The sequence below is a fragment of the Tauraco erythrolophus genome, chromosome 8 (assembly GCF_009769465.1).
Source record: "Tauraco erythrolophus isolate bTauEry1 chromosome 8, bTauEry1.pri, whole genome shotgun sequence".
NCBI classification, from domain to species: Eukaryota; Metazoa; Chordata; class Aves; order Musophagiformes; family Musophagidae; genus Tauraco; species Tauraco erythrolophus.
In genome coordinates, this window is record NC_141472.1 from 14,901,270 (window position 1) to 14,929,077 (window position 27,808).

Genomic DNA, 27,808 nt, shown 5'->3' on the forward strand with positions numbered 1-27,808 from the left:
TGAGCTACATAACAAGGAACCTCAGTGCAACGAGTCTGCAGCTACAACTGAGCACCCTGCATAGCTAGATTATAAATTACCCGTGTCCAGCCACAATGATGTCATACGCACACAATCTTTGTAATTCTTAATTCCCTTATTCCCCACACACCCTCTTCCTTCCTCCTGTTCAACAGAGACTGGAAACGCAGCAGCTTTTGTGAACTGCCTGAACATTACGACTGAGTCACGACTCCACAGTTAAAGAGAAACGAGCAGCCAGACTTCCACCTCAAACGGGAGCACCCTGCGGTTCTGCCATGACTCTTTCGGGTTCCCCAACCTCTCTCTCTCCAGCGGCCCGGACCCCGGCACGGCACTCCCCAGGCACGGGCGGGGAACGGGCCCCTCTGCTGCCCTTGGCCGGTCACTTGTTAAGCGGGCGCGCCGGCCGCCGTGGCCCCGCGTCTTTTACTTCGGGAAGAGGTCCCGGACCCGCAGCTGATCTCCCCCGTCCAGCGGCAGCACGGCGGCGGACCCGCAGAAAACCCCGGAGCTGCCCGAGCGGTGACAGCCACGGGGAACTTGGCTCGGGGCGCGGGGCCCGGCGGCTGCAGGCCGGCCCCCCGCCCCCGAGCAGCCCGCCGGACCGCACGCTCCCCCCGCGCCGGGACAAAGGGGGCGCGCCGCGGTCGGGGAAGCGCCGCGCCCAGGTCCGCCCGTCCTCCCGGGCACCCAGCCGCGGCGGAGCGGGGCGAGGGCACCACGGGGACGGCTGCCGGCCAGGCGGGGATGCTGTGCCCGGCGCTCCCTGCCGCCCGCCCGCCCGCCGGGCCCCGCCGCTCGCCCCCCGCCGCTCACCATCCGGGAACTCCCGGTCGCTGATATGCTGGAGGTGGGGGCCACCGCCGGCGGGATCCGAGTCCCCCGACTCGGCCTCCGCCGATCCCGAGCCGCCGCCGCCGCCCGCCGCCGCCGCCTGATACGCGTCCGCCCAGCGGTCGGGCCCCGGCGCTGCCCCGCCGCCGCGGGCCCGGCTGAGCTTGGGGCTGGCGTCCGGGGATACGCAGCAGGTGACGGTGTTGCCCATGGAGCTCGGAGCTCCCCCGCCGGGCTCCGGCTACGCGGCTCCCGGGCTGGGGCGGGGGAGGGGGCGGAGGGGGAGCGGAGGCGCCGGGCTGAGGGAGGGAGGGCGGGACGGACGGAGGGCGGGGCGGGCCTCAGCGCCGCATCACCGTCACCGTCGCCTCCGCCCCGGCCCGACGCGGCCGCGGCCCCCGCCCGCCCCAGCGGCCGCACGAGCCACCCCCGCCGCCTCCTGCGCGCGGTGAGCAACGGACCTCGCGCGAGCGGCCACCTTCCCCCGGGCCGGGGGAGGGGCGGAGGGGGGGCGGGCGGGGGGGGGGGGAAGCCCGGCCCCACCTCGCTCCCACCCAATCGCCTCCCGCCGGGGCGCCGCGTGACGCCGCTCCACCAATGAGCGCGGGCGCCGTCATGGGGCAGCCGCCGCGCCCTTCCGGGCCTGCCCCTTGACTTCCACACGCGCGCACGCACACGCAGCGCCGGCCGCTGCCCCTCGGCCCCGCCCCCGGCCCCGCCCCCGGCACTGCCACGCCCTTGGCCCCGCCCCCGGGGCGCGTGGCCCGCGCCGCGCGGCCGGTCACGTGCTGCGGCTGCTGCAGCAGCAGGAGTATCGGAACAGCGCTACTGCTGTAATAACGAAATAATAAAAAGTAGTAATGTAGTATAATAATAAAACAATAATTAAATGTATTAATAAGTAACAATGTTATCCCGCCCGTGTGCTGCCTGGGCGGCGCTGGCGTGCGGCGGCGCAGAGGCGTAGCGAGGGAGGCGGGCACCCTTGCTGCGGCTCTTGTGAGTGCAAAAGGCTGTTTGCGAGCCTCGCCTGCCCCTTCCCCCCAGTATCAGAGGTATTAAAGGTTTTAAGGGCTTCTGGGTTGGTCTGGAGTGTTTTGCTCGCCTGTCCCCGCGCTCTGCAGCCGGTTCCCGTGACTTCGCGGTGAAGTCCCTCGAGCAGCTGAGCGTAAGCAGCGCTGCGTCCCGCTGCTCGCTTTCAGCTCACGGTCGGCTGCTCTGCGCTGCACCGGCAAGCGGCCTGGGGAGGAAACGTTACGTGCAGCTATTGGCGTTCTCAGGGGCTTTTGCTGTGCTGAAAGTCTCCAGCAGCTGCGGTTCTGCTTGGTGAGTCTCAGCTACCTGAGAGCTTCTCATAGGAGTGGAATGCTCAAATATACTCCAGGAAAGACGGATTAGAGGGCAAGATACACACAGCAGTCAGAGGCCCTGATAAACACGAACATACGTCGTTCTGCAATGGATCACCTCACTATCGCTACAGAAGTTTAACTCTGGCCTCTGATAAGAAGAATGGCTCTGCAGAAGACTTAAGAATACACAAAGTATTCCAAAACACTGCTATCGTGCTGGCAGTTATTCCAGAGATAGGCAGGCTCAGGGTTTTACTCCATTTTGTAGGGCAAATGCTAATGTTGGCTCTCCCATGTGATCACAGATGCAGTTTTCAGACAAAACGATACCTAGTTACTTTGAAGAGAGGAAGTCATAGATGCTGTGTTTCTAGAATCTGTACAACTTAATCCCAGGCACAATAAAGGGAGGAACTAAATGATTTATAGTCTTATGCAAGGATTATTCTCTCGGACTGATGAATTATACTTTTTCACTTGCTGGCAAGTTCTCTAAGCCGTGTTAGCTAAGCCTCTCTACGCACTACTGACAGTTTGTAAAGCCTTGTTACTCCAGAGAAATCTGACCTCGCTGTGGATTACACGAGGGCCTCAGGGAAGATTTGCTTTCAGTGCTTTTTGAACCACTTCAGCCCAACGTCCCTCCGCAGCCTCTGGACTCTGCTTGGAAAGCTGTTGGACAGCGGGTGATAGTTACGCTCAGGTCTTGGGAGGACTGGGACTTAACCATCGAGTGGAACAGGAGATTCATCTGAGTCAGGGAGGGAAAAAAGGGGTTTCACACAAAACAGCCATTCACAAGTTGGTGTTTTATTCCTCTGGCATTGCATCCACTGATTTTTGGTGAGGATGGTGGGGGAAGAGAAGAACGCTGGAGGGTTGGTGTAGTTTAGTGAAGAAATTAATTCTTAAGCAGGAATAAGAGCTGGCTTGCATCTGCGCTGTTTAATGCTAAAACAGGCGTAATTTACCCTCTTACACCAGAAAGTCTATACCCTTACTTGTTTGCAGCTGGCTGACTCTATTTTAAAAAGCAGCGGTGGCTGAGCAGGCTGCACACCCGCTGCCCTGCCAGGCCTTATCCAGTGGCTCAATGCCACCTTGGCGAGCCTGCTTTGTCCAGAGCAGTGGTGGGAATCACAGGCAAATCTGCACATCTCAGACAGACAGCCACACCAGCGAGTGTCCATTTCGCAAACCGTGTCCGTCCTGCTCCTTGCAGTCGTGCCAGCGCACGCGATGGGGCTGCCCAGCTTCTGCGAGGGAGCTACAACCGCAGCAAGTGTCTTGTGGAATCCCAGCAGCAAGTTGGGACCTCTGCTCAGTCTGGGCTTCAGAGCAGCCTCAGGGAGCCCTTTGCCAAAGCTGCGGTTTTGGGCAGCGGAAAATCCTTGTTCAAGGGGGAAGAAGAAGTGAGCAAGAGTGGCTCACCAGGCAGCCGAGCGCTGGGACCCAGCGTTGAGGGCAACAGCCAAAACCCCACATACTCGTCCCGATAGATGAGAAATGCTGGGAATTCGGAGTGGCTGGAGCATTTGACGTGTCTCACTGCTATTTCAGCGTGAAGGTTTTGGTTCCTCTGCCTCCCAGAGGCTGAAGTTTCTCATGGGTCTCAGCCTTGTTCTCAGTGTGTCATGCTGCAAAGGAGAAGGGACTAGGGCTGCTCTTCCCCGGCACTGGCACTGTCGTAGAGAATCAGGAGTTATACAAACATGCAGAGGGAGGAAAGAAATCAATAGTCTGTTTCCCTGTGTAGCCTTATTCATGTAGGTCCTAAGCAAGAGGAAGCCGACTTTAATCCCTGGAAATCACACAAACAGCAAACTGTCCCACCGCCCCGTCATTCCAGGAGAATTTAAGCTTCCGCTTCCACATACCTCAGCATGCCAGTAAGGAGTATTTTTCCATATCTGTGCATGTTTCCCTGTAGCTGCAGTAATGAGGAATATTCATTTCCCCCTCCATTTTGGCAAAGTAACCCTTAAAATCTTAATATAGATCTGATTTATCAGGGTAATATGACAAAACCTGTTGCTGTGTGTATTTTCTGCAGAACCAGGCGATCCTTTTAATAGGTATAGCCTGAGCAACACCCTGCAGAGATGAAACACATTATCTTTTATATATGCAGCTTAGCACTCTATTGGCTTACTGCTATAGCAATATACTGAATACAATCATGATTTATTACCAGTCCTGGTTCTCTTCCTATTTTCTGCCTCGTCTTTCTACTGTTTTGCTTCATTTACCCCAGTGAGTCATCAGACAGTTTCCATTGTAAAAAAATCAATTACTTTCATATACAATGGGCAGCACATACCTAGTTCCACATTTTGCATGATAAGTAGGCATTTTGGATGTCGGATCTTGGCAATAATGAATGCATAGGCTGAAAATAGCTTATTACAGACCGTTGAGGTTCAACTCTTTTTCCTCCTGCTCCAGGAAAAGGGGTCTGTGCCACAGGACCCTCAGTCGCTGCCCCTTCTCTCTGAGAGCTACACCCAGTGGGTAACAAATTCCCTCGCTCTCGAGCACCAAATACCATGCTTTTACATAATCCATTGAACGGAACTGTTTTTTCACTCTACTTGAAGTGCTTTCTCTTAGTTGCAGTGTTTTCCCCCTGCCTGGTTTCAGGGCTGTCCTGGTTCACCAGGGCTGCAGCTGGAGCAGGGCAATTCCCAGTGTAGATGATGGTACAAGGAGGGTGGGTCAATTTTCTTGAGCCCTCCTGATTACAGGGCTGGCCCATAAAGATTAGTAAATCCTAGTGCAGAGTAGCAATAATGATGTGACAGGTAATAGGGGGAGAATCGCTGCTATTCCCAGTGGGAAGCTGAGGGTAACACTGGCAAGCGCCAGTCCCACCAATGGCAGCATGCCATTTCCACATCTCGCTGGGGAAGGACACCCCAGCTTCAAGGTGTATTGGGTGAAAACCACCGTGAGAGAGACTTGCACGTTGATGGAAATAGAATTCACAGGTGTATTTGCTTGCTCTCTTCAAGCCAGAGGCAGATGCTTGGGAAGAAGCCCGATCATTAGCTACAGTCTGTGGGGGCTGAACCTGCATGTTTGCAGACAAAATTCAAACAAACTGGGAAGATCTTGTGTCCTCTTCTGCACTGGACAAACACTTCTCAAAATTGTGAAGCTTTTTCTTATGGGATGAGAAAACAGTTTATCGCTTAGCTTTAAATGCACGCAGTATTTGTAGTTTGGATTAGTGCTGAGCATTCGTGCTCAATTAACCTCTTAGGGGTTACTTTTTGTTTCATCTGAACACTGCCTCAGTGCTGCATTTGAGCAGGATAACTCAGGCAAGCAGGGCACAGACCCATGTCCTGGATTTTAGGCAGGTGTGAGCCTTGAATGAAGGTGTTCTGGGTTTTTAAATTTTCTCCCTTTTCCTGTTTCAGTTGCATACCTAACAGGTTTCAGTTGCTCGCTATGGGGAAGGACCGGCTCTCAGCACTGTCCTGAACGTTGGCACATAAAAATGAAGTCCCCCAGTGTACTGGCCAGGCTCTGAGCACAGAGCAGGGTAATGCAGCGGGAGCTGCCACTGCGCCACAGCTAGCGACCATGCATCATGCCCGGCTCAGCTCAGGAAGAGCATCTCCTCTCCCACCCACCAGCTATTCCCCACCAAGGCAGCCATGCCTTAATGTGAAGGCAAACATTTCCTGGTGAGTGGGTTATAGCAGGTTTCCTTGCCAGGTGCCACCCAGCTGAGCCATGGCAGGCAGACGGGGGATTTGCAACACCCAGAGAATGGACGGATGTGGTCAGGGCAGGGACAGAGCTGCTGGGGGTGAGATGCACCTCTCTGGAAACCATGGGTAGGAGTAACTTCAGTAGGGTCCCTAGGTCTGTTCCTTAAAAGCATACTGCATCTTTCTTCTGGGGAACAGAGAGGCAGAGCAGCTTTTGACTTGTTCTGCTTTGTAGGTTTCCTTTTTTTTTAAAAAAAAAAAACAACAAACTGAATCTTGCTTTTATGAAGATAAAGAGTAATTCTCTTGCATTTGTGTTCACAAAGAAAACGTGACCTAAATTAACCTTCAAAGTAATATCTCAAGGGTACTGACTGCTGAGTGGATTCCAGTGGTGTTAATGCCGGTGCGGATGGGAGTTTATAAATTTGACACTTAATGTCACTATTCCCTAAAGACAGCAAGTTTGTTACACAGACCTTCATTCCTCCTCCAAGTGATGGCTCATGTTTAACTTTTAATAATGTGTGGCAGGGAGAGAGTATGTTTGCTTTAATTTTCACAAAAGGGAAAGTAACTTTCCAAAATATGGGAAATGAATCCTAATTTAAGCCCTCTGGGGAAGTTGCTGTAATTGCCAGGAGAACTCCACACAGACTTTAAGGTAGCCCAGGTGGAACCCTGAAACGAAACCTAAGTTATATCGTGATGAGAGCTGAAGGAGGAGGAGCAACCTATATTCCCAAGATGCAGAGATAAAAAAGACCTATGATTTATTCTGAAAATACAAAGGACCAGAGTCACTCATGATGTGAGTCTAATGAGGTTAAAGGATCTATACCAGCGAGGAACGTACCCTGCCCACTACTGAATGCAGCTTCTGAGCTGTAAGCGTAACTATATGTATAATTATTTGCAGGGTGCATAATAAAGGCTGCCAGGCTTGACAGGACTAATATTAGTGCTACCAGCTGTGTTTTGGCTTGTGGGCTCGCAGGCAAAGGTAATTGTCTCTTTACTTGGCCCATTTGCCCCATACATATGAGCCAGTGTCTGCTCGTGTTCAAAGGAACTCCACTTCTCAGACAAGTCTTTACATTTCCTACCTCAAGCTTTCCCTGCGATGCTTACTTGTAGGTAGATTTGTGCATGTTTTTATTTAACTCCCTCTCCGAAGCTTAGTGCTTGCGTCTACAACCACACAACCCCATAGTCCCTTGCTTCATAGAGTATCTCAAGTTGGAAGAGATCCGTAAGGATCGTCCAGTCCAACTCCCTGCTCCTCGCAGGACTATCTCAAACTAAACCATATGACTTAAGAATGTTGTCCAGAAGCTCCTTGAACTCTGACAGGCCTGGTGCCGTGACCACTTCCCTGGGGAGCTTGTTCCAGTGACTGACCATCCTCATGATGCAAAACCAGGCTTCCCTTCATCTGTGAGCAACAGTATCCCTGAGAGGAGACATCTGAAACCATAGTTACCAGCTCCTATCTGAATAACGGCTCTTGAAAAATTCCCAAATCCAAGGGTATGTTCTTGACCACACCAACTGCAACAAGAAGCCAAGAGTCTCCTAAAATGCTTGAAATTATATTGTAGGATTTTCCGTAAGCCATCCAGTTTCACAGTCACCCTCAGTCCCAGAAATGGAGAATGGCTCCTTGCAAAGGGTTGGTTGTGCTCCATAGGGCCAAGAATCTTAAATCCTGTAAATTCTGCCATTATCTTCACCTTGACTTAGTACTGCACTTGCCTTTCCAAAGCCATGTCCTCCTTGCTCATCTGCAGGGCAGTAACACCAGCTCTGGGATGTGTTTTGTTCAATTTCTCCCTTCTTAGAAAGTGTCCCAGCTGTGGGAGAAGGAGTGCTTTCTGATCTTACTCTCAAGCTTGGATAACTTGGAGAAGAGCCAGGACTTTGTAATTTTCCTGGAAATGTAGCTGCAGGAAGAATGAATCACCAGGTTGAACCTGTATAACCAACTGAAAACAAAAGCTCAGACTTCTTTGTCTCACTGTTGCAAATAATGGGGGGAAAAATAGGCATCCTGTTTTGAAATCCACTACCAGCTGACAGGATAAAAATATTGCATGTGTGATTGTCTTTTGAAGCTAACAAGTAACATAAACCTATGGCCATTTAAGGGAAAAAGCCTGAAGCAAAGCAATAGTTGGGGAAACAGAAATTTCCAATGTTCTCATGGAAAAAGTAACCAGCAAGGTTGTTCAGAACACATGGAGTGGATATTTAGTAGCCCTAAATTTTCACACTTTTAAATCATCTTCTGTGGTACCCTTGGCTAGCAGTGAATACATGCAAACCAGGGCTGGGAGCATGCTGTTTTATAGCATCAGGACAGACCGCAGTGCTGGTGTCATTGATTAAATCCGTCCTTTTGCCTCTGCAGCAATCTAAGATGTCATTACAGGCGACGCGGAGGCTTCTTGGCTAGCACGTGAGCATCTGGATCACTGCAGGGACACCAACAGCACAAGCGCATGGCAGTGAAGTTTTCTTTACCTTAGCTTTTCTTTTCTTTTCTGATCCTACCTTCGTTTTGTATTAGGGAAAAATAAAACTGGCTTCACAGCTGTCAAAGGCTAAGGTAGAGTTAATAGGGACTTAATAACCGAGACGAGAGTTTGAGATGTGCTGGAGCCAAGAAAGACAGAGGCCTGCAAAGGTGTTCTTTGTGCTCTGGGGCAGAACTAAGATTTTAATGTACCAAGTGTTACAAACAGCTGTTACTGGAGGTCATGGATAGAAACTTCCTATGTGGAAAAGGAAAATGTTTTCCAGTATTTTAACACAAACATTAACATGAATGCGTGACTTCATTCAGAAAAGTCAAATTGCATGCATAAGCTCTGCAGTAAGTTTGTTTAGGGTAAACTTCTGAAGCTTTAACTCCAATCCTAGGCCACCAAAGCCTGGAAGATGGCGCTGAGGAGCCCTTCCTGTTAGCTTTAAGGCACCTGAAATTGCTTAGACTTCACTCTTCCTTATTCTCCATTGTCTGAAGGATTTTCTTTCTAAGGACTTGTGCTGGGTTTATGGGAGGGGCTGCAGAAATGGCCCCTGTAAGTTGCTATGAAAAGCTTCCCCAGCTCCAAAACTGGTCAGACCAGCCTCTGGCCAGGTCAGACCCTCCCCATCCCCGCTGGCCAGGGCTGAGCCGATCAGCGCCTCTGTGAATGCCCTATTTAAAACAGGGACAAAGGAAAGAGAAGATTTCAGAAAGGGAAAGCCTCTAGATCCATACTCAGACCTCATAAAAGGGAGCTTTTTGCAGCTTTTTTCCCCACTCCAGTATCCCGCACACCAGACACGTGTTAACCTGGCCTGCAACCATCAGCCAGCTGCAGCGAGTACAGAAGCTGCTGGCGGAGGAGGGAAATCACAGCTTCACACTGCCATTTCCCCACCACGGCCCCGTGCTGGCGGGAGCACTGCTGGAACAGCCCTTCTCCGTGTGCACCGACGCCTGCTCCTGTGTCAGCCATGCTCCGGTGGGTCAGGGACTCTCCTGTCACAAGACCCAACACGTGGCATCTCATGGCCTCTAAGTCCAGTGGCTGGAGACATGGGTAAGGCTGTGGGTCTGCGAACATCTGAAAGCGCAGTGATAAGTGGAGGAGGTTTCCAGCAAATGAAGTGCAACTGGAACGGCACTGGTTGCTTGCCAAGGAGAGCTTACTCATTTTGATTTTTGTTCCTTAATTAAAACTTCAGAATAATGTCAGCTTTCAGACCTGCAAGGCCTTTGAGAGATCAGTCGCATAATTCCACTGAAAGCTAAGTGATCTTTCTGTAACGAGACATTTTAATAAACGTAGTGATAATGTATGACAGTGTATCAAGATGCCAGGTTGAAGGCGTGAATGTAATGTTACTAACGGGAACTATTCCCTCTTCAGAGGCCTAGAAACTTCCTGTGTTTCAGCTCAGCTCAAGCACTTATGAAATTATACATCTTCATATTTTTGATCATTACTTCTATTGTGTGTAAAGGAAATGACACGCTAGATCAGACCATACATTTATTTCAATATTTAACATTTTTTGCAGAGATCTTGCTGAAGCAGCAAGTTATAAGGTCTACTGATAACCAGTCAGTTTCTGCAGAAACTTAAGTTTTTATTTTTAATTCACCCCATTGGTTTTGAAGATGATCCAGATCAGTTCAAGCCAAGGCTGTCTTGATTCTGCAACTGCAAGCTGTCATCAGCCAAATTAATCTCTGGTTCATTCCCTTTGTATTAACAGCAAGTGATTCACCACTCCGTCTATCTCACTGATGTGGAGAATCTGGAAGCTACTGGTGAAGATGAAAATGTAAAAATTGTAAAATTGTTTCACTGCTAGTCGTTTGAACGGCCACCTCTGGTGGTACTTATGGAGAAAGACCTCTTTCTTTCCTGGGTTTTGCTTCGAGCTTTGAGGTAGCTCACATTTGTTTGGTTGATGCTCTTAGCAAAACAGATATTTGTCCAAACTTTACTTCAAATACAGTTTTTGTATTTCAGTGGAACGACAACCAGAAGTAACTGCTATTTATTTAGAGAGAAGAGGATTAAACGTGTATGACCAGAAGTTTCTACACAAATGTGGAACAGAACCATTTGGAATAAGGCGTTGCTGTCAGAGGGTTATCAACAACACAGGTTTCTAGATAGAGTTAAAAAAAAAAATAATCAGATTGTTTCTATTTATAATTGCCTTTGCCTTGGTAACCAGAGACTGCATGAGGGATGCAGTATTTTCCCCACATTATGGATGGCTCCAAAATCCATGCGCAGCCATGCGGTACACGCAGTGTCCGCAGAACTACCACAAGAACTGTCACATTCACTTCTAAGAGAAGATTTTAAATATTAAGCAGGAAAGAGAAGATTTCGGAAAAGGAGGTATATTAGTATATATAATTCAAAATAATTTGTACTAATTTCTGTCTCGTCAACTTGATTCTTTGATCTTCTAAGTATTAAAAGCACCATTGCTCTTATACACTTTTTCTTAATTACCCCAAGCAGCTTAGCTGCATCTGAGGTAGCAGGATTTACTTATAATTGGACACATTACTCCTGCCCTATAAGTAGCTGAATGAGATGAGAATGGACTTGAATTGGTGTTTCTTTACACTTTAATTCATTTTTGCTTACCTTAAAATCAGCAATTTCCTACTTTGTAAGATTATCTGCAGCTTAGGTGTCCTTATAGCCTTCTGCAGTGTTTAAAAGCTGAACCAGGCTATGTCCTTGCAACTTCATTGTTGTGCCTAAGCTCCAGCCCTGCTGGGAGAAAAAGTGTTTCTGGTGTTTCTGTTCTGGGTAACTGTTTTAGTCATAATTCTTGTTGTTGTGTTTTCCTTATCCTTTTACTGTCAGGAAGGGTGGCAGACACAAAGTCTTTCTGTGCCACTATAATACCTGGGTACTGTATGTTCTTAGAAAATGGATATGGAAAGGGGAAAAGCAGGCAAATATAGGCTTAGAATGAACATGGAGAATCAGGGGCCTTACTAAACTTCTAGTGGACTTGATTCCCTTTTAATAGCTTTACTATCCATTTATGAACTGGAAAGTAACTTCTGATCTCTCGTCTAAGGCTCATCAAGTCAGTGCCAAAGTAACATTAGCAGGGAAGAAGGGGAAATACTTCTGGGAAGCATGGCAGGATTGGTAGAGAACCTGCTGGGCTCCAAGGATATTCAGGGATATCTGAGTTACAAAACCACGTTCTCAGGATAAAAACATTTGCTGCATTATCATCTTTGGGAACAAATGTATAAATTTTCACATAGAGCCTTTTTTCACTCTAGTTGCTATTCAGCCAGACCCTTGGTCTTATGAAATACTGCAGGGGAGGAAATATGGAGGGGGAGTGGGTAGAAAGGAGGCGGCTGGGAGCACTGGAGGCCTGCCACAGTCCTCCACATCTCGGTTGGAGATCCCGGGGCCGGCATGTGGTGCAGGGGGTGGAGGTGAAAGCTTTGTGCCGTTTGGGAGTTTCCCTCCATTTGCCTGATGGTGTAGTCTAGGCACAGCATAAGGGATTCAAAAACTCATCCAAGCAGAGTTCTCATTTCAAGTGTAATCACTCTCATTGCTTTTCCCACACTGCCTATATAAATAATTAAAAAAATAATCGAGGTAATGGCACAAGCAGTTTCAAACTCTCAAGAGCAGGAGTAGTGGCAAGGGACCAGCACTTTAGGACATAAAACCACAGTAAGCTGAATCATCGCACCTGCTCTGGCATGTTTATGAGGAGAAGTCTGAGTTGCCATAAGACAAGTATGAACTGGTCTGGGGCAAATGAAATTCTGATTTCCATTCCCCTACAGTAGCAGAACCCTAAAAACGAGCTTTAATTCCTGCTACCCCTGTGCAGCCTGTAATGCTCCTCCACAAAGGCTTTCACGGATCTTGAGCCACTCTGTTGAAATCAACAGCTTTCCGATGCAACCACATTTGCTTTCATCTGCCAGGCAGGCTCCCTGCGGGAAAGAGTGGTGATGTTTTATGGAACTGGTTATGCTCCCCAATTTTGAGGGCTGCCTCGCCCCATCAGTGGTGACACTGGGAGCTGCCGAGCCACAAAGCCACTGGAGATGGGTACAGGAAGGTACGTGGCTCCCCTGCCTCGCTACCCCGTGTGCGGTCCTTCACACGAGGCCCGGCCCCTTGCAGTGGTCAGGGAGCATGGCTGCATCCTGCGCCTTTCGGCGCTGTACCTGCAGCAACACCGCCAGGCAGCCAGAGCGCAAGTGCTGCCAGGACGCTTCCCTGGCCCTCCCGTAGCCTTTAGCAGTCTTTGGAGGAAGTTCAAGTAACTGGAGATGGAGACACACAAAGGAGAGGCGCACTGTGTTGTTTTGCCAAACAAGAGATTAAACGGAGCCAAAGGTGAAGAGAAGCCCACGAACAAACATCGCTGGAGGAGCGTTATGGGTACAGCACCACCCGGGAGCAGGTTTGACTTCACCGCCTTAGCCAGTGCCCTGACCGAGACACACAAGAAGTGATGTGTGTGTGTGGTGGTTACCCCGTTACTGCAGGACTGCGCCCAGGCTGGCGGCGAGCACTCGCAGAGACAACGTTCGCCATGCCGGCAACGGAGGACGAGGCCAGCGGGCTGGACAAACACCTTTCCTTCACGCTGACTTCCAAAAACCCTTGAAAGGAGAGCCACAAGCCAGAACCACAGAGAGGCCGCGGGGACAGCAGACTGTCCCACAGGGTGTTTCGCACCTCGTGCCTTTTTCCGTGGCACGTAGGTCTTGCAATGCGAGAAGCCCCCCGGCCTCAGCCTCCCGCAGGAAGCAGCGCGATGCCTGTCCCCTCCGGGATGCCCCGACGATCTCCCCGGGCCGGGCGCAGGCACAGCCCTTTCCCAGCCCGCGGCTTCCCGGTGCCGCACGCCGCGCTGCCAAGCCCGTGACGGCCGCCACCGGCATCGCCCTGCGGACAGCCGAGGCGCGCGGCCCGCCTCGCCTCCCCCCGTGCCCCGCCGCGGCTGAGGGGCAGGACCGCTCCGCAGCGCTTCCAGCGCAGCCCCCGCCTCATCCCTCTTTGCCCGTAATCTGATCGCACACCACCCCCCCCCCCCCCCCTCGGCTCGCCGGGGGAGGCCGCCGAGCGCCGCCGGCCCCGCCGCCGTTTCCCAGCCGGGTGGCGGCCGGAGGACGCCGCGCTCCGCGCCGGGCGCTCCGCGGCGGCCCCGGGCCCGCGACGCGTGAGTAGCGGCGCGGGCCGGGCGGCGAGGGGCCGGGCGCGGGCCCAGGCCGCGGGGAGAGCCGGGCCTTTCCCCGCGGCGGCCCCGGGCCTTGCCCTGCCCTCGGCTCGGCCTCGGGCGGCGGCGCGGCGCGGGGCGGGGCGGGCCGAGAGGGAGCGAGGTGCTCGGGGAGGGCCCTCCCGGCGGCGCCGGCTCCTGCCCGCCGGGCGCGGAGGCCGCGGGAGCGCTGAGCCTGTGCCCGCCGGGCCCCGCCGCGCCGCAGGAGGCGACCGGCCGCCGTGGGGATGGCCCTGGTGCCCTACGAGGAGGGAGCCGGCTGGGGAGCGCGGCAGCTGCACAGCCCTGCGGCCACGTACCGCTTCGCCGGCCGCACCATCCGGGTGCGGCAGGACTGGCGGCGGCTGGGGGTGGCGGCGGTGGTCTGGGACGCGGTAGGTGTTCGCACCCGGTGGAGGGGTTTTGTTTTTTCTCGTGAGAGATCCTGGAGGGCCGGCTTAGACCCTGCATGGCCAGTGCCGCATGCAGGAAATATCCTGGACAACTCACAGGACTCTCACCCATTTCTTAACAGTGGCCTGTGATGTTCGCTTAGCGCCCTTCGGAGCACAGTACGGATCCTGCTGCGTCGAGGACTGCTGATAGACCTTATCTTGGGGATAAGAGCCGTCCAAAACAGAGGGGTTTGTGGCGGGCCCAAGGCTGCAGGGCAGTTGGCCGCAGTACCGCTGTAGGAATGCAAGGGCTTCCCGTTGGTCGGGTCTCTGTCTGGACACAAATTGCACTTTTTACCTCTAGTTTTAAAGAACGAGCGCAGCAATTTTAGCAAACTCCTCAAATGAATTGGTGCACAGGGCTGTTGGTCTTTCCCGACATCAGCTTTGACGGAATTTGCTATGGAGAGCACTCCTCATCAAGATTTCTGTAAAATATAACACATTACATGCAACCAGATAGATGCTAACTACTTTACTTTCACTATGTCCTTCCTGACAGCATGCCAGCGTTGTGCTGAAACCTCCTGAAGTACCATGCATGCAAGATACTTTGAATCCTTATCCTGGACTTTTGCAATACTGTGTTCATTCACCAGCGTTTGACACCCTCCCAGCTTTTTCTTTCCAAATGCAACACTTTCTGCCTCCTGTTATGTTTGGGGATTCATGGAGCAGTGTTGCCACACGCGAGCTGCAGCCTCCATGGTTCTTTTTCTCTTTGGCCTGTAAGAGTCTTCCGTAAAACCCCTGCAAAGACCACATGTGCAGACAGGAAGCAGAGAAGGGCTGAACAAAGTCTTGCTGCAGACCTGAAGTGCCTGACCCTTCCCATAACCTTCTGTCTCAGTCTAAAGCAGAAATCTTGTGTTCCATACGACTGAATTGAGCCCTGTGCTTAATTTCCCTTGTCTCTTGGCTTAGGCTGTTGTCCTCTGTGCTTATCTGGAGATGGGAGGCATTGATCTCAGGGATCGGTCTGTGATTGAGCTGGGAGCTGGAACTGGATTGCTGGGAATAGTGGTCACGTTATTAGGTAAGGACTTTTTTACTTGCTTGTTTAAAGCGATTTACAACTGTAGTAAAACTGGCACTTTTACATCTACGTGTCTCGTATAGAAGTTAGCACCAAAGCTACATATGTGAACTGTGATGTTTCCTCTCTGAGTCATCTGCCTTTCTTGTTAGACTTCAGAGCCTGCTGGGTTATTTATTGTAGCGATGGTGCCACTGCAGTTTACTTTATGGTGGGACCCTGTTAAGCTGATGCCTGTTACCATGGTACTCAGCTCAGCAGCATTCAGTTCTGCAGCGATTCTCCCCCAGGGAGCAAGTGCCGTGCTTGCAGTCTTCCACTTGTCCTCCTATGCGGCGCAGATAAAGCTACAGACAGAAGCCACTCTCTGAGCTTGTGTAAGCCTTGTTAGCCTATCTTGCAGACAGGGGAACGAAGGTCTGGAGAAATGAAGTGATTTGCCTGTGATCTGTCTGTGGCTGAGGCAGGGACTGGGTACTATGTTAAATCTGCACTAACTGTCCCAGGTTAACTTCATAATTCAAAGCTTCAGAGGCTGTGGAAGGTGCCTATTGAAATAATAAAAACAAAGCAGCTTGACAAAATACAATCATGCCATGCAAAATCACAGAGGCACAGTTTTTGTCTGACCTGTGAAAGAGGCTCTCTAGCTGCCTCCTTCCTTCTGAACAAATACAGAATTGGAGCAGGTTGTCACAATCCCTGTAACTTACTCTGTTGTCACCTATGGAAAGGCAGAAAGTAACTTCCCTGCTTTCATGCACTAAAAAAAAGCTCCAGCAAACACTTTTTGTTCCCTACCCAATTTAATCTTCATGTGGAGTACAGTTTATAATCTTAAGTGACTGATGAAGGGTAGGAGGTATGCAGATAGTGGGCTTTTTGCTTGTTTTGTTCTTTTGTTTGTTTGTTTTTAATCAGGCAGCTCAAGGGAGTTGTTAATGTTCAACAGGAACTAGGAAGCCTGCTTGCCTTAAGAGCATTGTATTCCAAATGCCATATTTATGGACATTGACTGTTTGTCTGAGACATATACTCCTGTACCGCTTAGGTGCTCGTGTTACCATCACAGACAGGGCGGCAGCACTGGAGTTCCTGGAGTCAAACGTACAGGCTAACTTACCTTCTGAACTACGTCCGAGAGCTGTGGTGAAGGAACTGACTTGGGGAAAAGACCTAGGCAACTTCCCTCCAGGAGCATTTGACTTCATCCTGGGTGCGGACATCGTGTATCTGGAAGAAACTTTTGCAGAACTGCTTCAGACACTGGAGCACCTGTGCTCAGAGCAAAGCGTGATTCTTCTTTCCTGTCGTATCCGCTATGAACGGGATCACAAATTCTTGAAAATGCTGAGAGGCCATTTCTCTGTATATGAGGTCCACTATGATTCCAGTAAGGATGTTCACATCTACAAAGCACAGAGGGGTAGTCGCAAGGATGACTTTTGACTCTATGCTTTGTTAGTAAACCACTGATGCTGTTCAATCCTCCTCTTGTTTCTACTCAATACACTTGTTCCTGAGCATATAATTGCAGTTGTGTTATTTCAGTGGCTTGTTGTTCTGATGGTCTTGTCTGATCACTTGGTCTGATACAGTTAGGATTGTAATTATGTCCTGCACGTTGAACCTCTGCTTCGTTTCCCGGTAGAGTTGTATAGGGTCTTCCACTGACTTTTTATCAAATGTAAATTCTGAAACTGATGGAAGTTGCAGAAATCTCCAGTCATCAAAAATATCATCAAAACATCCGTTGTTTAAAATCAAACCACACTTAATTTCTGTAGGAAACTTAGAAATGCATTAGAGTGGGTTTTTTCCCTTTATCACTTTCTTAACTCTAGAAAATTAAGTGTGGATGAAATATAAGCTAAGATTCCAGCTCCCAATGCTTTAACTCTTCTAGCCTTCTGCGTCTTAAAATTTGTGGTAAAAGAAGCCACTTACAAGGCAAAACCAACAAAGGCAGCTGCTATAATGTTGTTCTCTTGCTGTCACTGCTGAATTGAAGAGGCATAGGGAAACACAGAAAGAGATCTGGAGGGGGGATTGGGAAGGAATATTTCAGGGTAAGCCAACTTAGAAATCAGTGGTGTTTTTACCTGACTTGCAAGTGTGGAGGCTATGCCTGCAGTACCGAAGCAGTCGTGGTTCTTGGGTTGTCCCTAAGAAGATAACTTTCACTCACACAGATCAAGGCTCCTTGGAGCAGATACACGTGCATGTGCCAGCAGGGAAAGTGAAACAAGGAGATTCAAACTGTTCTTTAAATATCAAATCAGTCCTTAATTCTTCAAAGTACTGCTAAATAATGCTCTACTTTCTGCCTTTGTTTGTGGCTCGATCTGTCTCTGAGAGCTGTTATTTAGGAGAGGAGGGTGCTGCTGTGAAGGCTTTGTACCTGGGAGAGTACTTACTCTTGTATCACCTGGGACCTTGGGGCAGTGTCTAGATTTCGTCATGCTTTTTGTACGCAGTGGTGGTTAGACGGTGTTCTATGTAACTGATTTCATACCTTGAGCTTGTAAAAACACCTCCGTGTGTTTATCGCACAAGATCCTATGTGAAAAATGCTGCAGCCTGGAATCGGGCTCGCGTGAGCAGCAGACTTCCTTCTCTTTCTAGTGATGGAAGAATGAAACTAGTGAAAGCAACAGGCTAACAGAAGACAGCTACGCTTCTAAATGCAGGAATTGCTATAGTACTTTTTTTTTTGGTGGATGTGGAACTTTTTTTTCTTTAAACTTAACTTACAAAGCCCCAGGTCAGGTTCAGGCTTTAAGTGTGTGCATGTCTTTGGCACGGGCAACAGCAAACACCAGCAGCTTCTTTGGTCCATGAACGTTAGGAGCTCTTTATCATTACTGCTTCCATCAGACTTACTAATTGCAAAAGATGCAGAGGGTCTGTGGTCCAGAAGTGCAGACCGTGGTCTGGAAATGACATATTTACCATCTTAGCTTTCATGAGTGAGGCCTGAAGGTCTTATGCTTCATCCCTGACACGTCTCTCGCATGTTTTCAGCTGTTCCTTGCTTGGCTCTGGACTCTAAAATTTAAACACTTGCTTACAGCAGTATCCTGGGAAGCCACATGGTGTCACTAAAACAGTACTCAGGCAGCTGGCTGGGAACTGGCAGTCTGAAAGGTCGGTTGAAGTCCCTTGGAGGGAGGGAAGACAGGACCTCTAATTAAAACCAGAACATGATATGAGCTTTAATGTGCCAGACATGGCTTTTTCTGTCCTGTCAACTGGCTGAGCAACGGCTCGCGCTCTGGCTCTAGTTTTTGGAATGTGGCTGTAAGTTCTCACCACTCCTCTTCCTTTTCCTCCCCACTGGTGTTTCCCTGTCTCCGAGCCGGTCTGTAGTCATTGCACGTTGGGCTCCCCCCGGGCTGGAGCTGGCCGGAAGCAGCGTGCTGGTGCTCGGGCTTGTGAGTGCCCGTGACTCGGGCCGTGGGGAAAGCTGCTACCTGGCTGTGCTCAGCCGTCGCCAGAGGCTGCAGCTTGCGATACCGAGAGCCTTGGCAGCTTGTGTTGTTGGCAGAGTAGGAACGTGCTTGAAAAGCCTGCTTCAATAGCACGGAATAAACCCCAGGGTAGTACAGAATAAAGCCTTGTGCAGCAGCATACACAGCTTTAAGAAGGGGGCTTTGCTCCAGGCCTTGCTTTGACGATAGGAAAAGTTTTGTACTTTTAAAACAAATCAGTTTAATTGCATCTCTTTCTAATTGTTAGCAGCCTTCAGCGTCTGTTTTCCCGTTGCTGGTGTTAGAGCCCACAGCCTTCCTGCGAGAGCAGGCATGTGCTGGAAGAGACCAGGCTCGGCTTTTTTGCCCTGTTGCTGTTGCACAGCAGCTGTACGCGAACCCAAGGGAGTTACGACGGAAGGCCGAGGCAATGCTACTGCCCACAAATAAATAGTTGTGGAGAAAAACGTGAGATGACCCTGGCAGCTCAGGTGAGCGTTTCGCCTCTGACCTGCAGAGCTGAGCTCTTGGTGGCCCGTCCTCAGCTCCTCACAGAGACATCTCTGACTGCTGCTGGGGTGCAGGCACTCCTTTAGACTCAGGAAGCCAGGCCCGGGAATATTGCTGTTCGGCCACCACAGGCATATTAGTTGCTTTTTAAGCTACAGTGTTTAGGGGCAGGCACCTACCATGAGAATGTAACTCAGGCTGAAACCTAGAGACCGTTCAGCCGCCCACACCAGGCACTGAGCAGTGCCTCCTGTTGTACCTCGTTGGGCTCCACGGCTTTTTCATACTCCCATCATACTTGGCGTCAGGGCAGATGAACCACACCAGAGGCGCAGGACCGAAGTAGCAGAGGTGTAATTGCCCAGTGTGCGAGCAAAGCGCAGCGCTGCCTGATGACTCCTGCAAACTCTGGTGCCCTGACCAACCCACTCCGAGGTGAGCTTCTGCCCTGCCATGAGATGCACGTTAATGTTTCAGCGGCTGTCTGGCAATCACGCGAACGCCCTGCCCAAGCACTCTCTGTCACCCTGCTCATCCCAGCACTAGAGCAGTCACTGTGATTCCCCTCTGGGTGGTTGCATTGCATCGGTCCTGTTTTGTAACAGACCATGTGAACTCCTCCGCAGGGAGGATACATTTGGGCATGGGTCCCTGAGTAGTGGGGCAATGCCTAAACAGTCTCTTGAGAAATAAAATACTCACCCTACAGAGAGGATCCACATCACCGGGAAGTGACCAGATAAGACGTGAACATGCTGTGAGATTGTGAAACCATCCCTGCAACATGCCACACTGCAAGGGAACAAACTTTTCTAAAATGTTGTTGCGACTAAAGTGATGTTTGATTAATATCAAGACATGGAGCATGAATTTCAGCTCTGTATCTTATGGATGAAAAGCTTCAAGGTGCAGCAGTGCCAGAAGAAATCAGGTTTACTAGCTGACCTACTGACTGCGCAGGGATCTGTGTTACCAGATTCTTTCAGTGTGAAATTCAAGCCAAACTGCATTTTTATCACATGGACTAACTCCTGTTTGGGATTCTCCCTCATTACTGAGATGCAGATTTTTCTGAGCAAGGATGTGAATGGCATTACGAAAACGCTCAGTTGTGAAAACCACAAAATCCCAGCCATAATGAGCTGACCTTACTGCTTCCCCTTGAAAAAACACACTGGAGGTGTGTTTACCTCAGCACTGAATTTGTTCTTCTGGCTGTCATCCCAGTGTTTGGATCCAGCCTTGCAGATTACATAATGGGTTGCGATCCTTGCAGTGTTTGCTGCCTTCTGTTCTGCTCTGTTATTAACATCAGTAGCACATGGTTTACGGGAATGCTTAAAAGTGGGAAAGACAGCCTACTTAAACTGTGAAAGGGAAAAGTCTTCCACACTTTATTAAACAACAGAACTAATGGCCACCAGAATGGATGCTGGAAAGCAGGTTTAAAAATATCAGAAGTGGAAGAGAAACTTTGTTCTTCAGGATTTAATCTCTCACTAATCTAATTCAATTTAATTAAGATTAAAAAACCTCCCCTTTGGGGAAAATATCTCATGAATACTTACAGGAGGCCACAGATCATGAGAGGGCACCATAGTCTGCTTAAAACATGCCTTTTCCCATATTCCTATCTAGCTGCCATTTGCCACTAAATTAGTGTAAATGGAACATCCTGCTCAAAAAAGAGACTTTGTAGAGTTTTTTAAAGCATGTTTATGTGACTGCACATAAATGTTTGTGTAAAAAGGGAGTTATGACAGTTGATACCACAAAGGTTACAGTAAGAAAAAGCACTTCTTTATGACAATAATTCACAAATTCACAAGAATCACTTTAATATACAAAGCAATTACTACCATTCTGAAACACAAAGCAGCTAATATGTACATAGTGTTAATAAAATGCATTATAACCCAGTACGTTTTTTTAAAAACACAGATAAAGCACAAAAAATTAAGTAAAAAAAAAAAAACAACAAAACACAACAGGGATGTTTCTAGATTTTTGGGGAAATGTAAATAAGAATTTATCTTCCCTCAGTAATGGATTTTCATTTAGTCTTTTAAGTTCCACAAGTATGTGGGAGTCGAGCTCCAATACCCTGTTCTGTGCTGGCATGGTTTGGGTAAAGAATGAGAAATGCAGATGAGGTGAACTTACTCTTTCCAGCTTACACTACAAAGGAAGAATAATAAACCTCGCTCTGAAGCTTCCCTGAAAAACATTGTTCCAAAACAATTTCTAATTATAAACCATAGTAGAAATAACACATTTTTGAAGTGAGCGACCACTCTGCGGACAAGTCTGTGGAGGGGTTGGCTGCCAACTAGCACCTCATCTTGCCCTGTTCGCCCTCCCATCCCTAGAAGACCACATGAGCAGCACAGTTTCAAATCTCACACAAACTCGAAGTTCTACAACTTTTTAAAATTAATGTTTTAATTTAAATAAATCTCATTACACACACAAAAAATGGAGTGGCACCTGGATAAAACACAACTTGTGGAGAGCATCTGAACATCCTTCTTAAGAGTGGCCATTTCCAGATAACTACCTGGCTCAAGGTCTCTTCCTTCCCCGTGCTCTCACTCAGTTATCCCCTAGTTTAGAGAAATCTATGGCTGAGGCTGAGACTGAGCGAACCGACTGCTCCCAAGTCGTGAGTACAGTAAGTGGCCAGCTTCTGAAGCGAGCCAGCCGTGGATCGTTACAGCCTGTCCCTGGCCCTTTCCCTGCCAGCACACAGCTCCTGAGGACAGCTGACTTCGCCTGCTGCTCGCTGGTGAAAGCGAGACCTAAACTCACCACTTACACGGCAAATCGCAAACTGCACCTGCAGTACCAGAACGCAGACAGGTCACTGTCTTCAATTCGTGCTACGCAAACTAGCCCGAGCAAGTCTCTTTGTAGGCCAGAGCTTCAATACATTTAAAAAACACGTTCCAAGGCAAAACGCTTGAAACGCAAACCCTCTTCACCAACTGGATCTGGTCCCTTTTCCCCAAAGATGTACAGGTGTAAGCCATATCCATCCGCAGACCTGAACCTGTCACAAGCACACAGCAGACAGGATTTCAGCACCTTGTTCTCTTCATCGGTCTGGCTGCTCCCAGACCAACTGAGCTTCATGACACATTCAGGTTTCTGCAAAATCAGTGTCTTTTAGAGCTAGCAAATTTAAAAGCTCAGGGAAACGAGTTCCCAGGCACAGTACAGAGAAGGACCAATGTACTGTGTGCTTTTAAAACCTGCTCACAGTGACAGATTTCAGAGTTATAGCTAAATTATCATTGTCCCTGCAAAAGGAAGGTAGTTGTGCTTTTTTAAAATCATTTAAAGCAGGGTGACACATTGTCAATGTACCTTTACATCCTGGTGTCAAAGAACTGGAAAGCCTTTTGATTTATTCTTGGAACGCGGCTTGTAAAATTTGCAGCCAAATCTCAAATTAAGAAAAGAGGAATAAAATGACTGAAAAATAGTTTAGCTTTCCTTCCAAATTAACCTCCCTTTCTCACTTGGGATCACTGAACTAGTTCTATTCTAAAAATAATTTCACATCCATCCTGTACATAGTGCTCTGAGACACCACATGCTTAATTCTTTCCAGTCTTCAGTGCTGCCAGTTCAGATCTCCTGCCATTTTGAAGTAATGTTTGCTGGGCGGCCAGATGCTAATCAGCAAGATAAACTGGCAGGGGAGTCACTGCTGTGGGGAGAGAAGCAAGTTGTGTGCAGGCAGCAGGACTACAACAATTGTGCCAGGCAGCATCTCAAGCAAACCCGATAGCTCTTTTTTTTTTTTCTTTCTCGTTCTGTGTTTTTTTTAAAAAGTGCACATTTTAATTAAACATTTACAAAGAATATAGTGTAACAAAAATAAATACATGACCTTTTGGTTAGATCATTGGCAAATGTTACATCACTAACCAGCTTCAGGGTGAAAAGATCACAACAAAAACAGGGTCCTAGGAAACCAATTAAATCCTCTATGAATTGTCATAGATTTGCAACCACTGATAAGGAACTTGCTTTCATGGGGAGACTTGTCTTTACTTTAACCCACAAAAAGCACTGGCTGTCTGCCATAAATTAAAAAAACATAAAATAAAAAAGCAGAGGCCAGTTTTTGCTAACAGATGACTACTTGGAGCTGCAGTCTACTGGAAGTCCAGATTTTAAAAAAACCTGTAGTACAAATTTAGACCAGAAACTATCAGGGCTGTTTTTCCTTATTAAATTGAACTCTTTTTTTCCTGAGCCTCTTAATGTTTCCAAACACTCCACCAATTTTCTCATTAACTACAAGTACCAGAGAAGACAGTGGTCTGCAACACAAACGCCAACTTATAGAAAAGCCAGAACCTGCAGGTGCCTGTACAGTCCTGACAAGCATGACAGGCTAAAATTGTGCTTTCAGATACAAGCAATGGTGCTGGCAACGACCTGATTCTGGTGAAACTGCTGCTTAAATAAAAATGCATCGCCACTACCTCAGGAGGAAAATGGAAGTCTTACCAGTGGTTCCTTTAGAAATTAACACCTTAACAATCTTTCCAATTGTTTTGCCTTTGATACATAGCTGCCAAAGAGAAAAAGCACAGAAGTGAATTATTCTGGGGGGGTGGGGTGGTGGTGGTTGTAAACCAACTGTTTACGTAATTTCAAAAATCTCCATCAATAAGAAACAAAACCAAACCTCACAAAAGTCATGAAAGATGAAGTAAAATTCTTGAAAATGGCTAACTGAGAAACAGCACAAAACAAATCAGTAATAAGCGCTAGAATAATGCAGCCCAGAACTACTGGGGCAGGGGAAGCTTCCGCACACGCGCGCACATCCACACACACTCAGACACACACAGAAAAGTAAAAATTTCTTCTGACCTCCATATACTATAATACTCAGCATTCCTGACTTAAAAGCTCTCAGAGCTGTAGATTATATACTGTGTGTATATATATATATATGTACATATATTATACATATGTATTTTCCAAGAATATCTAAATTAAAAGAGCACCTCTGACAATATCTTAACTGCCTGACTGGTGCTTTTGTTTTGCAAAATAATGACATTACAAAAATTATATTTCAAATCAATTCTTGTTTATTATGAACATAATGGATCTAGCCCTTTCTAACCCTCTCTTCAGGTAAAACAGGCTATCAGTTCTTGAAAACTCACGACTGTGAGATATAAAATTAACCCTCCCTCCCCCCTGCCAGCATAATTTCCGTCCATCTTCCAAATGGCCTTAGTTCATAGAAGCTGATTACCCCAACCTCGCTACTTGGTAAATAACATATGAAAGGATTCCTGCGTCATGTTCTTTCCCTTTCTGGGTCAATATGAACAGTAAAGCATGTATGGGTAACCCTAGCCAGCCCTGTACTTGGTCTAATACATTTTTTATTCTTGTCATTTAAAATTTCTGTTAAAGAAATTCAAGTCCCTAAATCCTCAGTGCAGCATAAATAAAAATAAACATTCTTGCAGATCCCTATGTACTTTAAAATAACGTTCTTTTTCTTAGTGAAACGTTAGTTGCTAATGAGGTCTAGACTAATAAGACTACAGACTACTCGCAGACCACGCACAGAGGAACCGGTAACACAGTTCTCCTCCCACTGCCACACAAATTTGCACCAACCCTGTATCAGACGAACCCCCGTCGGGGTACCGGTTTAGGCTCCTGGGTGGTTTAGGCTCCCAATTCCATTCAGCTCCCAGGCTTTGTGCTGAGTGACTATCAGCAGGCGCTAGACAGTGCTCATTACTCACTAGGAACTGCTCTCAGATCACAGCTAGCCTCATTCAGGTTCTCTGCAAAAACTCAAGTTTTTGCAAACAGATGGTTCTACAAAAGAAACAGCCTTAATGTAGGCATGTATAGCCTTTTCCGTCTTCCTCAAAGTTGGAGGAACCATTCCATATAACTGTGTAAATCAGGCTATTGTGAGCTTCATGTTTTACAAGAATGACTCCTGTGTTACCGACATTGCTCCTTCAGCACTGGTTCTGAAAAGCTGGTAACTGTTGTATGTATTTGTATCCTCTAAGAATCAGACAATTTTAATAAAAGCATTGCTGAGAATTTAGCGTCTTCTTTACATTTGCATTGCTAAACTAATAAATTCATCTTCCATTAAATAAAAACATGAAAATCAATTCTCTATGGCAGATAAAAATAGACCATTTATAAACCCCTCAAAACTTGTGAAAATGAATTCTTTCATAATTCTGAGACGTATGTTCTCTTCTTGAAATACAAATGTAATTTGAAATTATTGATAACTCTAGATTTAACAATAATGCTATAAGTTTAACCCTGCTCCTTTTAAAGTCTCTTAGAAACTGAATGCCCTCTCAAATGAGAAAAATAGAACTTTTAATACTGCTTAGCTGTTCGAGACTCAACCACTCAGAGTCTTCCAAATGTCCTTCTTACAACGTCACATTGATTGTGTAACCTTTTAGAAGCTCGTGTTTGAAATTTATCTTAAAAAGAGATAGAGTGAATGGGAAAAAAATATTAGCTAATACTTCACTAGACAAGGCATTAGTACAGACCAGAGTCTTATTCATACGTCTCTATACATAAAAGTTTGAGCAGAAGCCCAAAGTAAACTTACTCCATCAAATGACCCAAGTTAATATATCAAGAGGCTGGCTTCAGAGGGCCAGTAAACAAACTGTATGATTCTTTGACATTCTTTTTGACGACTTCTTGACATTCTTTTTTGGTTCTTTTTGAGCATGGTTCTTATGAAGTCCTAATTTAGTACAGAGTTGTTTTTAAATATGAACTACCTGTTTCAACAACGTAAATCTGGGAAAGATCACATTTCCTCAGATCACATTTTTCCGCACACGAAAAAGTTGATCTTGCAAACATCTGAGGCACACGAGTAATTTTACTTACAGTAAATTACTCAGTAAATCTCACCCTTTACATGAAAAAATCCTCCAAATATATTAAGAATTTAGATGGCCTGGCCGGGTTCAAATAATTAATATCGTCCCTTGCGAAGCAGAAGTTGGAATATTTGTGTTTGAAGTCATCTTCCATATTTGAGGTTATCCTGGTAGTTGTCATATCGAAATTTAATTTATGTATGGAAGGCTGCCTCAAAGTTTGAAAAAGAACTGAGCAAACTGGGCTGATGTTTCTGTTGAGTACAATAATTTCCATTACATAAGACAGCGGTAGGGAAACAGAAATAACCTTGTTGCTTGAGAGGACTTGGGATCAGACTATACTGTAATCAGGGACTATGTATGTAGAGTTGGCCATGCTTCAACTGCTTAGTTGTTCTGCATACAAATAGGTAGTGCTTTCATGTGTTATCCTTGCTTACTCTGTGACTGTTTCCAACGCCATCCAAATATCATTTCCCAAAAAATTATCCTATGAAGTTGGTGTTTGCTTTTTGTGCATTCAGAATGCTGAACACACTTGCACGCGACTGACCAGTGCAACTCATTTTAACGCATTTGTTTCTGAGGTATGGAGACATTTCTACTAGTCCAGGAGGGCTTAATAACGATCACAAATCGAAACCCCTCCTGGGCTAGGTTGAAAAAGGTATGTTTTCTCCACACCAAGAACATGACTGTGAAGCGCCTTTCATTTGGCATGCTGCTTAGCTGTGTATTTTTACAGTTCATAATGAGTATGTGAAACCAATTTGGCAACCATCGCTTCTTCATTGCACCATGCATGCTCCACGTGTGTGGCCCACAGTTCTCTGGACCAAGAGGCTGGGGTGGTTCTGTCTCTAAGGCAATGGAAAGAGCTCAGCACAAATTCTTGAAATCATTACAAAAGGACCCTCCCCACAGTAGCTTCCTAAGTGATCACTGTTACTCCTTGAAGAGGACGGGGAGACGAAAAAGAAGCCTGTTCTTCTTCACGCTGAGATCGATGATGAAAATAATCTTGTAGGGGGAGAAGTGGAGGCAAGTACTTGAACATTCACAGTTTGATGCAAAGCACAGATGAAGTATATTCTGTAGTTGCTTCAGGCAGTTTTGCGCATAGAAAAAAAGAAATGTTTAGAAAATAAAAAGTTTACTTTGTCTTTCTGGGTATAGTCAGAACCAGTCTCTATCCCACCTGCACAAGTGAAAATGGGAATCCAAAATTAATCCGATTTGTGGCAGTAAAGGTCCTTAAGTGCTTTCAACTCCTCAATCAGTGTCTTGTTTTGGTTTTCAAGCACAGCCACTCGATTTTCTAGACACTTCACGTACTCCTTTTTCTTCCTGCGACATTCACGTGCGGCCTCTCTGCAAAGCAAAAAAGGCCATTCAAATCCAGAACCATTACTTGCAGACATGGGCTACTTAACAGTTCAGGTCAAACGTCTACCTAATACTGCCATTTTTAGAATATGGAGGTATTGTGAAAAACGCAAGCTAGGAAGAAACACTGAGCTCCTAATAATTGCTCCTCACAAATCACACACGCTCTAAATCCACAGATCATTTCAACATGCAGATCCCAGTAAGTCAGCACCAATAAAATTCTGCTTCTGTGAGAAAAGGATCCTACTCAATGACAAAATTCTGCTTGCGGGATTTACATTAGAGCCTTTAGGCCGAGTCGAATGCTGCTACAATAA

The 27,808-nt window shown here is 47.4% G+C and overlaps 3 protein-coding genes across 5 annotated transcripts in view; 1 reads left to right on the forward strand and 2 right to left on the reverse strand.

Annotated features, from left to right (window-relative positions):
• Nucleotides 1-1,069, reverse strand: part of CCNYL1 (cyclin Y like 1) — a 33,932-nt gene extending 32,863 nt beyond the window's left edge. For 2 of the 3 annotated variants that reach the window (XM_086615332.1, XM_086615329.1), the window contains exon 1: nt 841-1,069. In XM_086615332.1, the coding sequence (XP_086471458.1) occupies nt 841-1,069 (229 nt within the window). The remainder of the gene's footprint in view (nt 1-840) is intronic. The other variant, XM_086615331.1, reaches the window with a different exon arrangement.
• A 12,884-nt stretch (nt 1,070-13,953) lies between these two features.
• METTL21A (methyltransferase 21A, HSPA lysine) lies at nt 13,954-16,753 on the forward strand. Its single transcript, XM_086615795.1, has 3 exons — nt 13,954-14,100; nt 15,085-15,196; nt 16,248-16,753. Exons 1-3 carry the CDS (start codon nt 13,954-13,956, stop codon nt 16,643-16,645), a joined length of 657 nt encoding a protein of 218 aa, XP_086471921.1. The 3' UTR covers nt 16,646-16,753.
• A 5,986-nt stretch (nt 16,754-22,739) lies between these two features.
• The window catches only part of CREB1 (cAMP responsive element binding protein 1), a 42,954-nt gene continuing 37,885 nt past the window's right edge, over nt 22,740-27,808 (reverse strand). The window contains exon 8 of the mRNA XM_086616092.1: nt 22,740-27,473. Coding sequence (XP_086472218.1) covers nt 27,329-27,473 — 145 coding nt within the window. The 3' untranslated portion in view covers nt 22,740-27,328. The remainder of the gene's footprint in view (nt 27,474-27,808) is intronic.